General features: G+C 42.5%; 1 protein-coding gene across 8 annotated transcripts in view; it reads left to right on the top strand.

The window, feature by feature from the left end:
- kirrel3b (kirre like nephrin family adhesion molecule 3b) overlaps positions 1-21,145 on the top strand; it is a 147,726-nt gene that overhangs the window by 113,225 nt on the left and 13,356 nt on the right. For all 8 annotated transcript variants that reach the window (XM_052078428.1, XM_052078424.1, XM_052078426.1 and 5 more), the window contains exons 7-10: positions 9,412-9,517; positions 15,301-15,449; positions 15,543-15,670; positions 16,598-16,724. In XM_052078428.1, coding sequence (XP_051934388.1) covers positions 9,412-9,517; positions 15,301-15,449; positions 15,543-15,670; positions 16,598-16,724 — 510 coding nt within the window. The remainder of the gene's footprint in view (positions 1-9,411; positions 9,518-15,300; positions 15,450-15,542; positions 15,671-16,597; positions 16,725-21,145) is intronic.

The raw sequence follows: 21,145 nt of genomic DNA, 5'->3' as shown, positions 1-21,145 counted from the left end.
CTGAATTGGTTGCCAGCCAATCGCAGGGCACACAGAAACGAACAACCATTCGCACTCACACTCACACCTAGGGACAATTTAGAGTGTTCAATCAGCCTGCCATGCATATTTTTGGAATGTGGGAGGAAACCGGAGCACCCGGAGAAAACCCACGCAGGTCCGGGGAGAACATGCAAACTCCACACAGGGAGGCCGGAGCTGGAATCGAACCCGGTACCTCTGCACTGTGAAGCCAACGTGCTAACTACTGGACTACCGGGCCGCCCCAGATTAATATATCATAACTTAATATACTAATCACTAGCATTTACAGTAGATAAACGGCAACTCATGTCGACATTCAGTGCTCCATTCCCTTTACTATCAATGACCTCATACAATCCTCGTAATAGGAAAGATGAAATAGCATTGCATCTTTTATTTTTTTATTTCTGTATAAATATGAACAGAGCTATTCATCTGTCGCGAGCAGGATTGATCGCTACTATGATTGCATCGCGACCGCCGTCCGTCTTCCTTTGATGAGAACATGTACGGTCTTTTTTTTTTTAAACGAGCAAAGAATGCCCAATGTGCAAAAATACTTTGGGCCGTTTGTCGCGGAATCTTTTTGAGAACCGCTCCTAGTGAGAGAAGGGAGCTTAGTATAAAAGGGATCTTGCATCGTTTGCAGCGCTGTCAACACCATTAAGTATGTCTAATAAAGCAGAAAATGCTATTCAGGGGGCCATTATGACAGACAGCTTTGTTCTTTGCGGTATGTGCATAAAAGGAGGCAAACACAGCAAGAGCGGGCACCGCATGATCTGGCCTCTTTAGGCACACGAATCAAAAATATGCCTTTTGATTGCATTCCTTGGAGTACACCGAAGCTATTTTATTTCTGTCGCTCAGGCATGGGGAAAGTATCCACACTCGTACAGTATATATATGTAGATATATCACTAAACCTAATGATGCTTATATCGTGGTCGTCACCGTGTTATTACAACTACAATTCAAGCCAAAAATCTGAAAACAGAAGAGAACTAAAATTAGCACTCTAAAATGTGCACATTTAAAGGTCGGGTTAAAATAAAAGTCCCACAGCGTGAGAACAAAGTGAGCAACGGCGGAGACTAATTGTCGAGACTCAAAATTGTCTCCAAGGTTTAGCCTCGACACCATCCCTCTTAAAACATATCCCCCCCGCCCCCTTCTCCTTCTCCTCCTCCCCACTGCACTGACTCGACAGGTAAGTGGCGCAGCACAGCTCAGCAGAGCTGATTTCTTTTCCGCTGACATACACTTTCAAATTAAGATGCAAAAATGAAACATGCCGTAATTGAACTTTGATTCACGCGTGTTGAGTATCAATTTGCTTAATTTCCATGCTGCCTTATTCAATTACAAAGTTCTTGGCTCAGCAGCAGAATTTGAAGCACAGCTTGTTTTTTTTTTCTTTGTTTTTTTTTTAAACAAGCGGGTTTTTTTCTGGGTTGTTGTTTTGAACCAGTTTTATTTTGTTCTTATTAGAGGCTCATTTCTTTTGTGATACGACCTTATTATTCAATTACGGACCACGAAGAATTAAACAAAAAGAAGGCCGTTCTGAAAGAACAGCTATTCAGTCATACCACAAGGAATTAAACAAAAAGAAGGCTGTTGTGGCAGAAGAGATATTTGGCAAGGTTGTGTCACCTGTTCAGTGAATTATTAAATCGAAATTGCAGACACTTTGCCCTTCCCATACTGTCGATATTCTTTGTTTTTTTTTTGGGGGGGGGGGTTCCGCCTTGAATGGGTTGCATCCATATTTAGATAATTCCAAATAGTTGATCTACTATAAAAATATAATTGGTAATCACTGATCAGAAATGTAGACAGAAAGTTGCACACAAAAGAAAAAGTCGATTATATTCTCTTGTTAGTTGCTAACACTGGCAATAGCAGTTCAAAATTGACAAAAATTCCAGGACACGTTGTCAATAGAGGTCCACCAAAGCTTTCCCAAAAGGGCAAATGTGCTGTGAAAAATCGAGTGACATTAATGGGTTTTGTTTGAGAGCGATAGTAGTGTTAAAGTCAATGTGTGTTAACCCAGAAAAAAATATATATATCTGCAAATTATTCGCTTCAACTGACCAGCAGATACAAGTCAAAGTTGAGATGACTCAAAATGTAAGCCTATATAAAGAGGAAGGGAAGCCCCTTGATAATTGTCTTCATAATCCACTGACAGGTGCTTGGATACTGATGAAAAATACATATCTTTCCTGTTTTGAAATATTCTGGCAATACAGAGTTGGCAGATCAGGGTCCACAGTCTGAATTGGACCCCAGCCAGCGAGAGAAAAGCAGTAAATAAGCAGCCAGTGTGAAGTGCTACACACACGCTCACCTGCTCTTGATAACACACTCCACCAGAAAATCCGTGAGAGGAACATATGCTACTCCAACATGTGTTTATAATTGTCCATTTCATACACTTCATGCATATACCTGTTTCGTCTTTAGGTTGAAATGCAAGCAATTTGCATGAGATTTATTTATTTTTTCCTGAAAGGGGTCCCCCTCATTAAGCCATGTTCAAAATAAATATATTCAACTAGATCTTTTGATCAGCCATGCACTCATGTGTCTCAATAAGTGGTGCCTCAGCGGAGCACGAATATAGGAGGGATTAATGATGGCTACTGTAAATGGTTCTTATTAGTCTAAGTGGATCCCCGGTGAGGGGCCGAATGCAGCAGGTTGCTGAAGGTAAACTTCATTTTGCAGCTGCTGCTTTTCCATCACAACGTATTTTCATGACCATGCGACGCACCGTATTAAAAGGTGCGGTGTCAGTTGCGGCTGCTATTTCTGTATTTAACACATACACAAGGTGCATTGTATTATTGGACGCCGGCATGGTAAAACGCATGCGGCCTTAAAAAATTTGGTAGCATGCATTCACGCTAGTGTATGTTTTTAAAAAAGGCAGCTGGGTTATACTTTGACGTGTTTTCCATGTGAATGCCCAAATCCGTTCCAAGCCCCCCAAAATTCGGACATAAATGTTTTCTAAAGCATAAAAAAAAAGCATCGAAATATGTAACAAATACCTGTTACACTTAGATTATTGCACAAAAAATAAGAGTTGGGCATAATGTAAAAAAAACTAAGAATAAATAATAAAAAAATGATGGTCATTTAACTTTTAACTGTATCCTCAACATTTTTTGCCCTCTTTAGTTCCTGTTCTTTCTTAGTAGTGGTTTTTGCATGGTATTTTGATCCAAAGACGTTTGCTTCTGTCGGCTATTAAGAATCCTTCGAAAATGTCAAAAAGGCAAACATCAGCACATTGAGCGATCGCCCGACTGGTGAACACTTTTTCTGGGTCATTCACATTTACGTGAAACAATCGGAATGGCTCATAGCCCAAGGGGCGAATGACGTGGACGCTGCATAGACACATATGTATATACCTACATACAACAGAGGTCCCTCTTAGCCAATGGGATGCCAGGATAATGCTCGGAGTCTTGATTCACGAATCGCCAGTCTTGAGGCGCGAATCGCCAATGGCAGGCAGCTATCAGTAAATTGCGTTCAGGAAATTCAGAGATTGTCCAGCTTTCTATTCATGTGTCCTATTGTTTGAATGGAGCTGCAATCATCCGTTTGCCTCTTTTTTTTTTTCTATACATCCCTCTGACACCCCTTCCCTAGCAACTCTTCGTTTTATGAAGCTAAGGAATCAACATTCTAAATTATTGATAAACCGTTGCCTTCACACTGTACGGCCCACCCTGCCGTACAGTTTTTCATACAGACTATATATATATATATATATATATAGAGAGAGAGATAGAGAGAGAGAGAGACTTTTCTTTTAAGTCAACGTATGTCATGGCAAAATAAACAAACAAACAAACAAAAAACATTTTTGACCACTCTCATGGTTGTCAAAATGTATTGGGTTTATTGAGGTTAAACAACTGTGATTTTGCTACAGGTGTAAAGTCACAATGGCACCACAATGGCACCATCTCTTCCGAATAGGCCTTTTTATGGGTCAGCTTCACTCCCTGGATGGAGGGGAAGATTAATTAGCAGACGGACTGCTTGTAATGTGTGTTTATGTTGTCAAAAGTCTCTCGGCAGCTGGACCTGAAGAGTTTAAAAAAAGAAGAGAAAAATAGGGCTTGGCGCACATAAAAAAAGTGCAATGCTAAATGCTTTGTAGGATGTGTTGTGAATTGGCTTTGACATTTGTGTGTCTATTAGCAACCCCCCCGCCCCCCACCCCATTCCCTTCCACATCTCCCCCAACTCTTTAATGTCTGCTTTGCTGCTCTTCAGCTTCTGGCTGGATTTTTATTACAGGCCTCTCCAGCGCCACATCTGTCATTTTCGCCTTTGAGGTTCCCTCTGCCCACATTTTTGTCCACGCAATTAACCACTTGCATGGCTAAAAACACCCAACGGGCTGACTAACATTGCAGCTCCAAGTGTAGATTGCTTTGACACACACCCACATGCCCTGTAAACAGCCACACATACTCATTGCGAAAGACTATACAGAGAAAACTCACCAATGCAGTTAACATATCGTTGGCAAAGGAGGAATATGAGTTTGTTGTGGTTTTACGGTGCACTCACTTCTAACCTGGCACAGTCTCTGTGAAATAACTGCTGGGGGATACTGACATGACTTGATAAGGATTTAGAAAAGCCTTTGTAGGGGAAGTAACGAATTGTGGTGTGTTTCACTCCGAGGAATAAAATGGTGCGCAGAACATGGGTTCAATTTAAATGTTGTGTTTCAGTTGTGACTGTTTTTTTCAAGATGAAATGAAAATTAACAGTATGTGTCCGTCCACTTACTGTATCTAACAAACTATTGGCCTGCGTCATTACTTGTAATTACTTTTTTGGAAAAATACAGGAATAGTAATATAGCAGCGGCCCGGTAGTCCAGTGGTTAGCACGTCGGCTTCACAGTGCAGAGGTACCGGGTTCGATTCCAGCTCCGGCCTCCCTGTGTGGAGTTTGCATGTTCTCCCCGGGCCTGCGTGGGTTTTCTCCGGGTGCTTCGGTTTCCTCCCACATTCCAAAAACATGCATGGCAGGCTGATTGAACACTCTAAATTGTCCCTAGGTGTGAGTGTGAGTGCAAATGGTTGTTTGTTTCTGTGTGCCCTGCGATTGGCTGGCAACCGATTCAGGGTGTCCCCCGCCTACTGCCCGGAGACAGCTAGGATAGGATCCAGCACCCCCCGCGACCCTAGTGAGGATCAAGTGGCTCGGAAGATGAATGAATGAATGAATGAGTAATATAGCAGAAGGGTGTTTGCCTCACTTTTTTGAGGTTGGCGGTTTGCGCTTGCCTGTACAGTAATCCCTCGTTTATCGCGGTTAATGGGGACCGAAACCACCCGCAATTGACGAAAATCAGTGAAGTAGCGAACCGCCCCGTATAGGTATATGTACATGTGTATGAGTATACATAATATTTATAAGGCCAAACTTAATGGTATACGTGCATGTTTGTAGTAATTAACATTACTTAATGCTATGTAGTAATATATTTTAAAATGTATAAGTTAGGTTCGGGTAGTGTATGAATAACGAAATACAGTAAACACATGTATGTAGTACTGTATATGTTGCTCTACGTGATTTGCTGTTGTTTTTCTGACTTTCACTGCCTCTCGGGGACCTTTTGCGCACTTTTTGTGGCATTTTTTTTTAGGAATATGTTTGAAATAAAAAAAAAAAGTTATTGTGAATGTGAACACGTGTTTGTCTGTATGTGCCCAGCAATTGGCTTGCAACAAGCCCCCATCTTTCACCCAAAGTCAGATGGGATCCGCTCCAGTTCGCCTCCAAACCGAATTAGGAAAAGCACTATTTGAAAAGACTGGATGGACCTTATATGAAATATTTTTACATTTTTTTCCCTGTACAGTACACATATTTTAATAATATATTTTAAAAAAAGTCATAGTTTGATTGAACATGGTTAAAAAAAATGACCATGTGCCAATCCCTACATTGATTAAATTGTCAAATGGTTTGAGTTCTTGATTGCTTAATGAGACTCATTTTGTCTCATTAATTCAGAAGGAAATAAGATTTGGGGCGGGAAATATTTTTTAGTACTGCCTGTTGGCCATGTTTATTGGGAGTGTTCAGGGAAGGACCGAACATTTTTTTTGTGCCTCACTATGGTAGAAGTCACACCGACACAAACAGTGTTGTTGGAAAATAGTCCAGTTTTAATGTAACGTCATACTTGTTTTTTGGATCATGTCCTCCTTGTGGGCTTCATGACAGCTGAGCAAGAGGCAAAACATCTGCACCGCTGCAGGGCAAAAATGTGGAGTTTCCCCCCCACATTAAAAACCACCCCCGTTTGCAGCCATACACACTTCAGTGTTTGGCGGCAGAACATGTTTGTCTTTTGTTTGACTGCTCTTCATCCCCGTCCAAGTACAATCCCTTGTTATTACATTAGAAGTGTTGAACATAGAGAGCAAAGACACAGTGCACATTTTGAAACAGATGGCAGTGCAAGCATCAACACACACACACACACACACACACAAAAAAAAAGCATCGCTTACCCAAATTGCGAATCTACTGTGCTTGATGCTGTAACAGAACATGACCAGAACTACAGATGGCAAAAGGTAATGATGTTGCTGGGGTGAGTCGAGGAAAAAGAGTAAATGCCTCAGCACAGGTTTTTCTCTTATTTTATTTTCTTCATTTTGGCAACAGTGTTGAAATTCATGAAGGATATAAAACTGTTCTTTGAATTCCATCTCATAGATAATACCGCACCAGACTGTTCAAAAGGCCCAGAGGAAAAAAGAGGATCCGAAAAACATGGTCCAGTGATGCACAACGTGCATGTAACTCTTTGCCTTGGCTTAATCAGAGGGTGGAGGGGGTGGGGGTAGTAAGGGGGGGGGGACACACTTTTCCCATGCAGTGACAGGAAAACCGCAAAACCACTTCACTAGTCAGTGAGTGTTGGTCTACAGAGTAAATAGCATTGTCTTTTCTGTTTCTTTCCCCCCCCCCCCCCCCCCCCCCACTGGAGACAGCATTGAAATGGAAATGAGCACGTACCTTCAAAAGGAACCCACCTTTTCACAATTAGGATACATAAGTTGTTTATTACATTTGCATAATCGGAATGCCTTTTATGTCTCTCTGATGTTGCTCATTGTTAGATTTGTCGTGAATTGCAGTGTGGACTCCTCAATTTTTATGTATTTATTTATTTTGCAAATTGCCATTTACTGGAACTGATTACAAAGTCAAGTTTTCCTTTGATTTCCTTCTCAGCGTATTGTAATCATGATTGGTCATAAAAGGTAGCGGTTCTTCCGAAACACTTACCTGTATTCTGTTTTCATGAGATCACCTGGGTGAAGGGAAGATTAAAACATGGCAACGAATTCACACGTTAACACAAAGTCTGAATATGAGGGTATCAAGGACAATTTGCAACATTAGCCACATAAACATCGAAAAAAAAAAAGATTCAGTTTAGTACACAGGGAAACATTTTTTTAATGCTTTTTGTGTCACTCAGATTGGAATGAAGTCATTATGACCCCATTATGTACCCCCACTTTTTCAATAAACACTACTTATAAATTAACCAAATCAATATGATCCAAAAGTCACATACAAAAGAAATTCTATTTATTTATGAATGTATTGAGAATTCTATATGCTCTCTGTACAATAGACGCTTGCATTACCGCATGAACCCATGTTGCGCAATCCTACTAGCATACGATTTTTTTTTGTTGTCTTTGCTTTAATCTGATGATTTGTAGCGAATTGAATCAGTTAGAGATGCACAGTTTTGGACAGAAGCTGCTGATGGCAAGCTCTAAGCACAATTCCAAAATGATCATCGCTCATGGTTGAAGAGTTCTGGGACTTGATGTTTTTATCAACGGCCTAAAAATGTCGCTCCATATTTCCATTCTTTGGTGAAACCGCACTTGCAGATGAGGCAAACGCACTTCAAAAATCACATTTGTGTGTGTGTGTGTGGGGGTGGGAGGGTGGGTCCTTCTTTCACTCAGTGTATGGAAATAAATGGCTCCCTATGGCCCCTAATCATTTTGATACTTTTGATTAAGTTGAAAGTAGACAAAACATAGTGGAGGCTAATATGGCAACTCGCTAGTTTGATCGAGTTTTGTAGCAGCTAGCGCCATTGTGTTTGCATGTGCGGTGACACATGCAACAGGTTTATGAGTGGCTAAACGTGTGTCTATTTATTAATATTATTATTCATTCATTCATTCATTCATTCATCTTCCGAGCCGCTTGATCCTCACTAGGGTCGCGGGGGGTGCTGGAGCCCATCCCAGCTGTCTTTGGGCAGTAGGCGGGGGACACCCTGAATCGGTTGCCAGCCAATCGCAGGGCACACAGAAACGAACAACCATTCGCAACCACACTCACACCTAGGGACAATTTAGAGTGTTCAATCAGCATGCCACGCATGTTTTTGGAATGTGGGAGGAAACCGGAGCACCCGGAGAAAACCCACGCAGGCCCGGGGAGAACATGCAAACTCCACACAGGAGCTGTGTGTGGAGCTGAGGCCGGAGCTGGAATCGAACCCGGTACCTCTGCACTGTGAAGCCGACATGCTAACCACTGGACTACCGGGCCACCAAATATTATTATTATTATTATTATTAATTCAATTGAAATGTTTTATCCATTCAGTGGTATTGAGAGGCCACTGTTGCATATATCAATAATATAAAACTGAGAAGGCTGGCAGTGAATCAGTTAACTCATTCAGTAGCAGTCGATTCTGGACCAAGTCTGAAAAGACGTTTCAAAATGTCTTTGGGAGTGAATGAGTTAATGCTCCGGGATAGAGCCACTCTTCCATTGCGAACGACTCGTCAATCACATTTGACAGAATGGGTGCTTCATATGTTGTATTATCGTTTGTACTTTTGTGGGGGAATCATGTTGGATGATAATGTAATCACACAAAAGAAAGAATCGTTATGATGATGATAATGTTATAATATTATGACTTCATTCCTGTAACGGTCTAACTGTTTAGAATGTTTTAGTTTCCAATGAATATCCCAACTTTGTCAATATAGAATTACTTCATTCTAAAATGATGAGAAACATGCGCTAGTAGGAAAATTCTTTCTGGTCACAGTATTATTTTATCTTTATTTTATATCTTCATTTGACTTTTTCTCCGAATCCTTCCTTGCCTTAATATAAATGTCAGACCTTTTGACTTTATTTTGACAAGCAAGCAGCCAAGGAGAGCAGACAACGTAGCGTCTCTTTTCAGTTCCCCACAGGATGTGTTCAACATGTCACTGACAATTTTACTTCATATATCTTGTTTGTGTCTGTGCTCTCTTTTAGATTTTCCTCTTGTCAATCTCTCAGTGGAGCCTCAGCCAGTTCTTGAGGGAAACCTTGTGCGATTTCACTGCTCTGCAAAGGCCAATCCACCGGTCACGCTTTACAGGTGAGACGATGTGATATATCGTGCTTTAGTCGAAAGATTTCCGTGCTTAAATTCCATTTTGTGGGTCTTTTAGCCACAGTGACTTTAATGAATGTCCTTCTGGCGCTGTCAAGTCAAAACCAAGAATTATTATGTTTGGACAAGCAGCACCTTTATGCACCTCGCATGAGGTAGCCGCTAAAATTAAAGACCTCAGCAACTCATGAAGGGTAGTCGTGTAATATCTGACTAGGTTGCAGTCAAGCCATCCTGCGATTATTTGTGCAGCTTTTTTTGCTTTGTGTTCAAGTGCACTGTAGGGTGACACGTTTCCCCCTTCGGGGCTGCGTTTACCTCGTGTACATTATTGCGCGGGAGATGGATACACTGGGGCGGCCCGGTAGTCCAGTGGTTAGCACGTGGGCTTCACAGTGCAGAGGTACCGGGTTCGATTCCAGCTCCGGCCTCCCTGTGTGGACTTTGCATGTTCTCCCCGGGCCTGCATGGGTTTTCTCCGGGTGCTCCGGTTTCCTCCCACATTCCAAAAAAATATGCATGGCAGGCTGATTGAACACTCTAAATTGTCCCTCGGTGTGAGTGTGAGTGCGAATGGTTGTTCGTCTCTGTGTGCCCTGCGATTGGCTGGCAACCGATTCAGGGTGTCCCCCGCCTACTGCCCGGAGACGGCTGGGATAGGCTCCAGCACCCCCCGCGACCCTAGTGAGGATCAAGCGGTTAGGAAGATGAATGAATGAATGGATACACTGTGTGCACTTAGGGGACTACTGTTCATCCATATGATTATATATATTGTTTTATTAATGTCGCGCTCTTGTTACTATTTTCAGCATCTAAAAGTTGGAAATGATGTCCATCACTCTATTTGTCTATACCAAAAACAAAATGGACGTTAATTGTGGGACTGACATTCTTATGAGGGGCTCTCAAAGAGTGATCTGGCAAGAGAACTGTGTGTGTGTGTGTGTGTGTGTGTGTTGGTTGGGGGACTTTTGTTTCAAAAACAGGGTGAAATTAAATGGAATGAAATCAATGGCAAGAGGGTGTGGTTGGCCATGAATCGTGCAAAGGGACTGACTGAGAAATGAAATGGATGCGCAACACACTCACAGGTGACAAAACAGAGACGTTACCTTTTTTTTTTATGGATTCAGGCCTTTTGAAAAAGAGAGTGAAGAGTGGAGATGAGTGTGGGGGGAGAGGGGGTGCTTTCAGTGATATTGTTGAAAACAAGGTTGGGATTTGAATGCGTTGGGTGCGCAACCGCGACCGTGTGTCTGTTGCAACTGCAAAGAGATTTCACCTCGATTGTTATGTGACTGGATCAATACTTGAAGCAGTTTATTATTTTTGTCGATGCCTCTTTTCTATATATATATATTCGATATACTCAAATCATACCTGGACGGCTGATGATCTTAAGATGTCTGTCCGTACCGTAATTGCTAACAACCTTTTGTTGTAATTATCAACAACCTTAACACAGTGTAGTCGCTCTTAGTTAACCTCCCTGCACTTCGATGTTGCTCTGGTGTCTCGCTTTTTCTGACTGACACAAGCATTCAATAATAATTCAGACAGTCTATTGCCTCTTGATTCTTCAAGGTTAGAGCCATACTCTTCCCCCATCTTTCGGAGTCTCCTATTTAGATTTATCTGCGGTTAATGTGAGAGCTTCACCATTCTATGCACTATTGGCATTTGGAAGTGGATGGTAGAGTGGGGACTTGGGGGGGGAGGGGGGGGACCATCATGCACACCTGAAAGCCTTTGACTCGTGAGAACCCCTCACAAATCCACCCTCTGGAGAGCAATACCACGAGGAGGACAGGAAGCTGATCAAGCAGTGTGAAGCCTATTATTCAGTGCTAATACACTCTGTCTACCCCAGATCAGATAAAGCACAAGGACAGGCTAGCTCTTAGATGAACGGCCTCTTTTCCATCCCTGGGAGAGCCATTCCATTGCCAACGTGCACCGCACCACTTTGCAACCCTCCATTTACCAGACACTTGAAACGAGGGTCCGAGATACTGCCGACAGTAGGCAACAGTCATGAAGCTTTCTGATGACTAACATCACTTGAATCTAACTTGAAGCATTACGTCTTGAAACAACGAATGTAATGAACTAGTTCGGTGGTTTCTGACATGATGCCTGTGGGAACCAGGTACCCCCCAAAGACCACATGATTAGCTCGCCGGCCTGTTGTAAAAAACACTCACTGGTGATGGGACGATTAGGATTTCCCAGGAATGATGTAGCCGTGATGGTCGATCGAAGTGTGAACACTGGTACGCTTTTATAGAAATACAATATTGCATATTGGCGGCCCGGTAGTCCAGTGGTTAGCACGTCGGCTTCACAGTGCAGAGGTACCAGGTTCGATTCCAGCTCCGGCCTCCCTGTGTGGAGTTTGCATGTTCTCCCCGGGCCTGCGTGGGTTTTCTCCGGGTGCTCCGGTTTCCTCCCACATTCCAAAAACATGTGTGGCAGGCTGATTGAACACTCTAAATTTGTCCCTAGGTGTGAGTGTGAGTGCGAATGGTTGTTCGTTTCTGTGTGCCCTGCGATTGGCTGGCAACCGATTCAGGGTGTCCCCCGCCTACTGCCCGGAGACAGCTGGGATAGGCTCCAGCACCCCCGCGACCCTAGTGAGGACCAAGCGGCTCGGAAGATGAATGAATGAATGAATGAATATTGCATATTGACATCTATTTCCTAATTGTTATGAAAAATTAATTACTTGCATGATGAGTGTCCTCACATAAATATCATTCATTGTTCATTCCAACAAAATTAGACCCAAATGGATTTTATATCTATACACACACACACACACACACATACACACACACACACAATATTTTTGAGGGTGAGGGGCTGGAGGCTGACTGCAATATTTGGTGGAATAGATGTACAATAACCAATTAATTGAGAAATAATCTAATGGATAAAAACTTTTTTTTTCCGTTGTTTAATGCTTACAACAATGAAAATATGAATTACAGGCAGAACATTTGACTGTTTTATAACACTCTGTCCTTTAGTATTTCCTTTAGTACAAAGGAAAGTCAGCAAAAAAAAAAAAGTGTCACACAAATCGAAACAAGCCCGAGAGCATGCAACTAGAAAATTCTAAAATAGATTTATTAAAAGACAAATGATTGGAGAAAGGCATGTTGGGAATGCGTTCAATGCAATCATATAGGTAGTCAAGCCAGCTGGGATGCAATCCAGTTTGCAACCTTTGATGATGAAACCAGATTTTTTTTTTCTTTTTCCCCAGAAATAAACAAGAAGCCACTCGAGATTGCATAGTAGCAAACAAAGAAAATTAGGTCCCATGTCTGCTGCCTGGAACTCGGCACCAAAGCATCAACAAAGCTCCTTATTTGCATGCCCCTCTTTGGATGATTTCGGATGCTTCGGATGATGATGTGTTGTTCTATTGAAATGATTTTGATTGACCTCATTGGTATCAGACCTTCCACGGGTGCAAGTAAAACTGCTTGCTGTTGTTTTTGTCACTCCCCATTCACACATTTTTTTTTCTTGAATACACCGACTGACTTGCCCGCTCCATATAATAATAATAATAATAATAGTTTATTTGGGGCGGCCCGGTAGTCCAGTGGTTAGCACGTCGGCTTCACAGTGCAGAGGTACCGGGTTCGATTCCAGCTCCGGCCTCCCTGTGTGGAGTTTGCATGTTCTCCCCGGGCCTGCGTGGGTTTTCTCCGGGTGCTCCGGTTTCCTCCCACATTCCAAAAACATGCGTGGCAGGCTGATTGAACACTCTAATCTATTCTCTAGTCTCTAGACACTAGTCTATTGTGGGACGAATAAAGGATATCTTATCTTATCTTTATCTTATCTTATCTAAATTGTCCCTAGGTGTGAGTCTGAGTACGAATGGTTGTTCGTTTCTGTGTGCCCTGCGATTGGCTGGCAACCGATTCAGGGTGTCCCCCGCCTACTGCCCGAAGACAGCTGGGATAGGCTCCAGCACCCCCCGCGACCCTAGTGAGGATCAAGCGGCTCGGAAGATGAATGAATGAATAGTTTATTTGTCTTAGGCACTTATCAAAACCGGATTCTTTGGTAGAGGAGAAGAACTCAGGTTTTTCCCACATCCAATTCACTCACTCATGCCTTTTATGGACGTTCTTTGCTTCAAAAAGAAAAAAAAAAACGTCTCAACAAAATTACCATAACACTATTCTCATCAAGGTCCTGCTAAAATTAGAATTAACTTTCAAGATGAATGAAAGCTGGCCGTGAATTAAATCATCGTTAACTCTTCAAGGTGCGCCCTATGTATAACCCTGAAAAGAATTGCATTTTTGGTTCACCAAAACAGAACTGATTCAAGCAGTCTCCCCACTCAGAGCTGTCAAAGCAGCGAGAAAAATACCAAAGACGCCGTCCTCATCCATCATTTCAACATGTTAAGAAACACCTTACATTCTGTATATTTTAAGACGAAGCTCCTCTGCAAATACCAAACAGATCTCACCGAATTAATACCTCCACAATAATTCCCAAACTTCCGACTCGGAGTCATTTGCTCTGAGATCGATAACACTTGCTGTCATCACCAATTATGCAACCGTGATCATCCTCATTGCTGTCATTATTGTCTGGCATGTAATTATATCATTAGCATCATCCTGATCATCATTGTCATAAAAATGACTCACGATGATACTCATTTAGGAACGCAAAGTAAATCATTTCTCATGATTATGACGGACATTTTATTGAATCTTGTGTCTCCCACTTACTCCCGTTATTCCTTTGTTAGACGTTGGTGATACATTATACCAATATATTCATTCATTCATTTTCCGAGCCGCTTGATCCTCACTAGGGTTGCGGGGGTGCTGGAGCCTATCCCAGCTGTCTTCGGGCAGTTTGCGGGGGACACCCTGAATCGGTTGCCAGCCAATCGCAGGGCACACAGAGACGAACAACCATTCGCACTCACACTCACACCCAGGGACAATTTAGAGTGTTCAATCAGCCTGCCACGCATGTTTTTGGAATGCGGGAGGAAACCGGAGCACCCGGAGAAAACCCACGCAGGCCTGGGGAGAACATGCAAAATCCACACAGGGAGGCCGAAGCTGGAATCGAACCCGGTACCTCTGTACTGTGAAGCCGACGTGCTAACCACTGGACTACCGGGCCGCCCGTTATACCAATATATACTTCTTATATTTATTCTTGTGAAGCATGTATGTCCCAAAGCATATCCTTTATGTAATCCCTGACATAGTACATGCAGAACAGCATTGCTGCTGTGGCTGACAGTTCGGACAAAAAAAAAAGACCAGTGGGGCAATGCAATGCAATTCAAAAATAAAATTTTAATTACACTCTATAAATTCACGTGAAACAATTAGATACACGACTCATTGGTCAAAACAATCCGAATTATATACAAATAGCCCAAATTGTGGTAATTTGCTATTTAAAGTGAAACTGCAAATTTGAGGATCATTTTTTGTGTTCCTTTATGGCGGACAACCGACAAAATTTCTGTCACATGCAGAAATCAATCTTTCCAGGTATTTTTTTTTTTTTCTGAAAGACTTTCTGCCTGGCTTAGAGAGAAAAAAAAAAAAACTCCTTTAGCTCCGAGCTGTAAAGGACTTTGTTGGAGCATGCTCAGTATGTAAAAGCGTTCCCTTATTCACACAAAGAATGAAAAGTATTCACTTGAAGAAGGGAGACAGAAACGCTTTAATGCCTTTCCTCACTTTCCCCGCCGTCTTTACTAGGTGGGCCAAAGGAGGAAGTATAATCAAGGAGGTCTCCGGCGATACATACGAGGTGATCGTGGACCACTCCTTCTTCACAGAGCCGGTTTCCTGTGCAGTCACAAACCAACTCGGCAGCACCAACGTTAGCCGTCATGTCGACGTCTACTGTGAGTCTTACCTTGAAAAAGTGTTTTTCTGTCAATTCAACGTCTGCTTATCAGTCTGCCCGATTTTACCGCCCGTGACTTTTGTTGAAACAGTCGGACCTCGCATGGCAGCAGAACCTCAGTCCTTGCAGGTTGACCTTGGCTCCGATGCCGTCTTCAACTGTGCCTGGACGGGAAATCCGTCTCTTACCATAGTGTGGATGAAGAGGGGTTCTGGAGTGGTGAGTATTATTTTTTTCCAAGTCAAGCACAATCTATTCCGGAATGCTCGGAAACTTTTGATCAATATAATCAATCAAATAGGTACAATCAGAAAACTTCCTTCAATTTTAGCCCAGGCCGTGGGGGAAACGTGCTTCCTTCATCACTATTTGAGACCCCTCATGAAAATAAACAAATCATCAGCGGTAACTGCACACTACTTTTATTCATTTGGAAACCTTTAAGCAAAAAAAATATATATATATACCGGTAAATTTTTGGTATATTGCGGCACCTCCTTTTGCTTCTCGACCCAAAAGTGCCCCATGTCCTTTGCTTTTCGGGTTCGTGGCGGTAGTACGGTAGACGGCCGAAAATCTCTTGGACATGTTAATGTTTTCAGATTAAAGCACAATGCATGCAGAGTTAGCTGTTGTGTGACGTCACATCCGACATTTCCCAAACGTCCGAGTCAAATTGAAATCGTACAACTCTGTGGAGTTGTACCATTTGTACCATATGTTGGAGTATTAAAGGTCCCACCATGTAAGAAATTGAACTCGCTAATGTGTGTTGTATATTGTTGCCTATGACATCATCATTGTTTTGTATAGGAAGGTGAGGTCACTCTTTGGTGACCTCCGTGAACATGCTATTTATAGGTTTGATCCCCACATACCAACTCATTCCAGCTCCCTCTGTCACCATGGAGGGAAGCCTGAACACCTTTATTCCACTGAACTTAGAACCCAAATTGGATTTTAATAATTGAGAAGAGGTACCCGTCTGTCATAGTTTCCAGTCGCCCACGTGCAACAGTCCTCCCCCCCACCCCCGCCACTCTCATTTTCCTTTATTTCTAATTCATATTTGGAAGTGTATTGTGCATTTTCATAACATTTTATTTATATATTTTTTCATTTTTTTTCTTCTCATATTTCCCACAGGTCCTGAGCAATGAGAACCTTCTAACACTGAAATCGGTGCGGCAGGAAGATGCTGGGAAGTACGTTTGCCGTGCTGTTGTCCCAAGAGTTGGCGCGGGCGAGAAGGAAGTTGCTCTCACTGTCAATGGTAAGATGTGTACAGTATTCCGACATATGTCATTCAAAAGAAAATTCCAACCACGTTCATTGCTGTTCTTAACATACCATATTTAACAATTTATGGTGTTCTTTTGCACTCAACATACCTTTTGGAGCCATGGACAGAAAGTTCATTTGAGATTCTCTCTGTTTATAAATAAATACATAAATAATTTATAATAATAATAAATCTGGGGACGGCCCGGTAGTCCAGTGGTTAGCACGTCGGCTTCACAGTGCAGAAGTACCGGGTTTGATTCCAGCTCCGGCCTCCCTGTGTGGAGTTTGCATGTTCTCCCCGGGCCTGCGTGGGTTTTCTCCGGGTGCTCCGGTTTCCTCCCACATTCCAAAAACATGCATGGCAGGCTTATTGGACGCTCTAAATTGTCCCTAGGTGTGATTGTGAGCGTGGATGGTTGTTTGTCTATGTGTGCCCTGCGATTGGCTGGCAACCGATTCAGGGTGTCCCCCGCCTACTGCCCGGAGACAGCTGGGATAGGCTCCAGCACCCCCCGCGACCCTAGTGAGGATCAAGCGGTTCAGAAGATGAATGAATGAATGAATGAATAAATCTGGGTTTGGTATCACTGTCGTCAGGTGACTACTGGTCAAGGCATAAATGAAGACAATTACAATTTCAAAGACGATCCACATGAGTACAGGTGGAAGCAGTTTTTATTTTATTGTATTTATTTGAATTTTTTGGGGTTTTTTTCGAGGCACTGACCGGCTAATGATTATTAGCCTTGGCGGGAGACCTGGCAACCCTCAAACAAATAACTTTATGAGTGCTCCTTGATATTCTGGGAACACATCATTTGTGACACAGACTCTTGGGTTTCTCTTATTTGTCAAGTGGTCTATGCAAAAACAGTCCGGGATAATCATCAAACCGGCGGGGAATTATGCCGCCGAAACGACAAGGTTGTTTCTTTTTAGAGGCATGCAGCACGTTGTGTACTTAACGCTGACAATGTTGCATTGTACATTTTGAGAGCTAACAAAAGAGTTTGCCTGGAAGCAACTCTGTGCTGATTTGGGGATGAAAATACATCAAGAAGAAAACGGGGTGTGTGAGGATTTTCCTTTTCAAAACCCAGACGTTAGCTTTGCATATCAGAAGGAATGGGCAAACAGAATTCCCCCCGTAGCACCGGATCAAAACCGGGACTTTCTATGAACCGCCTTGAATATGGTTGGAACTGAAGGCAAGAAGAGGCGTCATGACTAATTCCGTTGTTTTCACTTTATTGGAATCTACTCGCGGCCTTCCTTTGATAGCCTCAATAAATAAACAGAATACATGATGAGAAGAAGGAGAAAGCAGATGGATTGTTTTAATTAGGATTACAATGGAGCGCAACTCCAAGCGTCCTCGGGAACAACACAACAAGCAGCAGATTATTTTTACGTTGTCTTTGGCAACGTGTGCTCAAGCGAGATTTGAATGCGTTCTCGTACTTTTCTTCTAAGCTCTGCCGTGTTTACCTCCACCTTGCCTGAATTTTTCATTCAAGAGCCTCCCACGTTTTTTTTTTGCCCTCCTGAATAATTGACATTCATTTTCCGAAGCACATGCGGCATTCAAGGTTTCTATTTTATTTTATTTTTTTAGTTCACGCCGGAGGTGAATCTGATTGTCCAACATGTCAAGGCGTCAACGTCGTGCTTGAATGCACACGGTAGCTTTTGCATTGTGACCCTGTTGCCATTGTGGATAAGAGCAAGGTCCTCGGAACGGGCTTGAAAACTACTGTGGTATCTCCTTCAATAACTCAGAGAACAGCAATTAAGATTCTTGGCAAAGAAACAAAAAGAACAAATCTCCTCACGTGACATGCATAAAAGTCAAAGTGTCATTGGGCAAATAATATTAACATTCTGCTCCATATCGATTCTCAAGAGGGCTTATGAAATAAGCGAACGTAGTCAACACAAAAATGGCAGCTTCAGCTAACGGAGCAAAGAGCAATGAGAAGAAAAAAAAACAGTCTTCTCCTTCCCTCTGTTATTTTGATGTGCCATGCACATGGGCCACTTATTCGCAATGTTCCAGGAACATAACAGAGCGATGGTACCACGACAGTAACCAGAGTCAAGGGTGTCACGTTCAAATCTCTGCCGCACATTCAAATGTCTTTATTGTTAGTTTTCCCTGCAGTGATCCCCCAAGCCCTTTAACGACTTCATTTAAATCGCATGTGTCATTCCGTCTATCTCGCTCCGCCGTGGCGCTCTATGTTGCCAACTCCCACAGTGGCGGAGCGCATCGACACAAGGATTGCGGCTTTTCCCTGGGGAAGACTGTAATTTAATTATAATCAAACAGCTAGCAGGGGAGGCACTTTGCGTTTAAGTCACTAATGGATACATATTGCTTACTCTTCTCATACACTCACAATGAATTTGCTCCTCAGCACCTCAAATGAGGTTACGTGATGCAAGGGTGACGATATCCATATATGTGATTATTTACATCCGACACAGTATGGACTGTAGTATACGTTAGCATGTAGCATACGCCTTTGAGACTTTTATCAGTGATCTACACTCAATGTTCATCGTCACTTATCACTTATTAAACGTCACTATTTTCGGACAAAAGAGAGGTTGTCAGCTGTGCGCTGACAGCATCCTCTGACAAAAGATTCTCCCGTTCCTCCTTTGAAAAGAACATGACCACCAGTGGCCATGTTTCAGACATGTTTCTACTTCCGTCGCTGCTTTGTTCCCTCTTATTTCACAAGAACACAGGACAACTCAAAAACCAGTTGCAATTGAGTTTTTTTTTTTTTTTTAATCCGCTTCAAAGAAAAAAGCCGAGCTTTTATTTGAAAGGAAATGTAAGTGCTGGCAACTTTTGATATCCACGCAGAGGTTGTGTAATGAGATTAGAACGTCCACTCCAGTGTCAATGCCTCCTCCAATGAGTGACAAGTCGCACCCAACACTTTGATGACCTCCCCAGCTGAGAAAATGGATGTGGCATAGTGCCGCCCACTACCATGATCAAAGTGGTTTTTTTTGGGTTGTAGGGGTTCAACATACAGACATACTTTCAACTTGAGTCACGGGGAAAAAGCTCCTCATTTGCAAGACAGATCCATAGAATCGATCCTTAATTTAGCCTGCAAGCTATTGATCTTGCTCTGTTTACACGCTGCATTCTGAGAAATGACATGCATGTTTCATGTTCAAACAAACTCTTGCACATTTGTGACAGTAATTGGTCATTAAAGGCAAATGAGTGGAACCCCCCCCCCTTCCAAAAAAAAACAAGCTTTCAATACAATTTCTCTCAAGACAGTAGCGGCATTCATTCTGGAGTCATCGAGTAGCACACCGACGCTCCATCAGATAACGTCTCATTAAAATGTTCATTCATTTTAATACGAGACAGGTAATAAACTGCAATTATTTATCAGTGTAAGCTTGCGGAGAGTTTGGATGAAGTCGGCAAGTGACGCGAGTTGTTCTGAACTAATCGACAAGATGCCGTCTACGCCAACCCCTCCAAACACACGTCTTTCACCTGAAACATCACAAGAGACTCACTAAATGTTTGATGATGTCCTTTGCCTTGTTGTTTATTGGAATAACCTCACGCTTTTTATCAGCATGGAGAGGAGATGAAGGTGTCACTTGAGATTGTTTTGAAATACAAAACTTCTGCTTGGCACAAATGGAGGATTGGGGAGGTGGGAGGGGGGGGGGTTACCTAAATAGATGTTGATTCAGCCTCCAATCCCCCTAAAGAGCAGAATTATGCTGCTGTCAGACCCAACGCCAATCTATCCATTGTTGTGACGGAATTCCATAGAAAGTCAAAGCTGTTTGCACAGATAGGTGCGAAATGTCCCCCGGCGGCATGATTGAATCGACGTGCGGGTGGGAGGGGACAGCACATTTCGTCAAGTTGGGAAATGTGTGGTTGTCAAGCCATAATTAGGTAGCCTCTTCGGGAAGAGAGATGCATGACGAAGGGCCCGTCCCGATTGTTTGATTTTGAGGGAGGGAGAACAATTATGACTAAAAAACATCAGATGAATTATTGCAAGTTGTCTTGACCTGAAACATGTTTGAAATGCTCTTCAAGCCTCTCGTCAAATCATGATTTTTTTTTTAAAGGTAATTTTTGCTAATTGAAACCATTTCAGTAAAACGAAATCTGAGTAAAACAAATAAATATGGTCAAATATTAGAGGGGATCTTCAACATAAATGCAACCCATTCATCGATCAAAACTGCCCATCCAAAACGAATGAAACAAAAACATGTCTACCATGTTTTCTTGTATTGCGCATGAATGAATCAGAAGAAAACAAACCAGGGGAGGAACTGAGTCAAGTGTGACAGTAACATATTTCATGAGTATGGTCACCGTGGTGTGAACAGCCCCCAAAGCAAATG

The sequence above is a fragment of the Hippocampus zosterae genome, chromosome 10 (assembly GCF_025434085.1).
Source record: "Hippocampus zosterae strain Florida chromosome 10, ASM2543408v3, whole genome shotgun sequence".
Lineage (NCBI taxonomy): Eukaryota > Metazoa > Chordata > Actinopteri > Syngnathiformes > Syngnathidae > Hippocampus > Hippocampus zosterae.
Note: the sequence above shows the minus strand (reverse complement) of the source record. Positions and strands in the feature narration are given on the sequence as shown.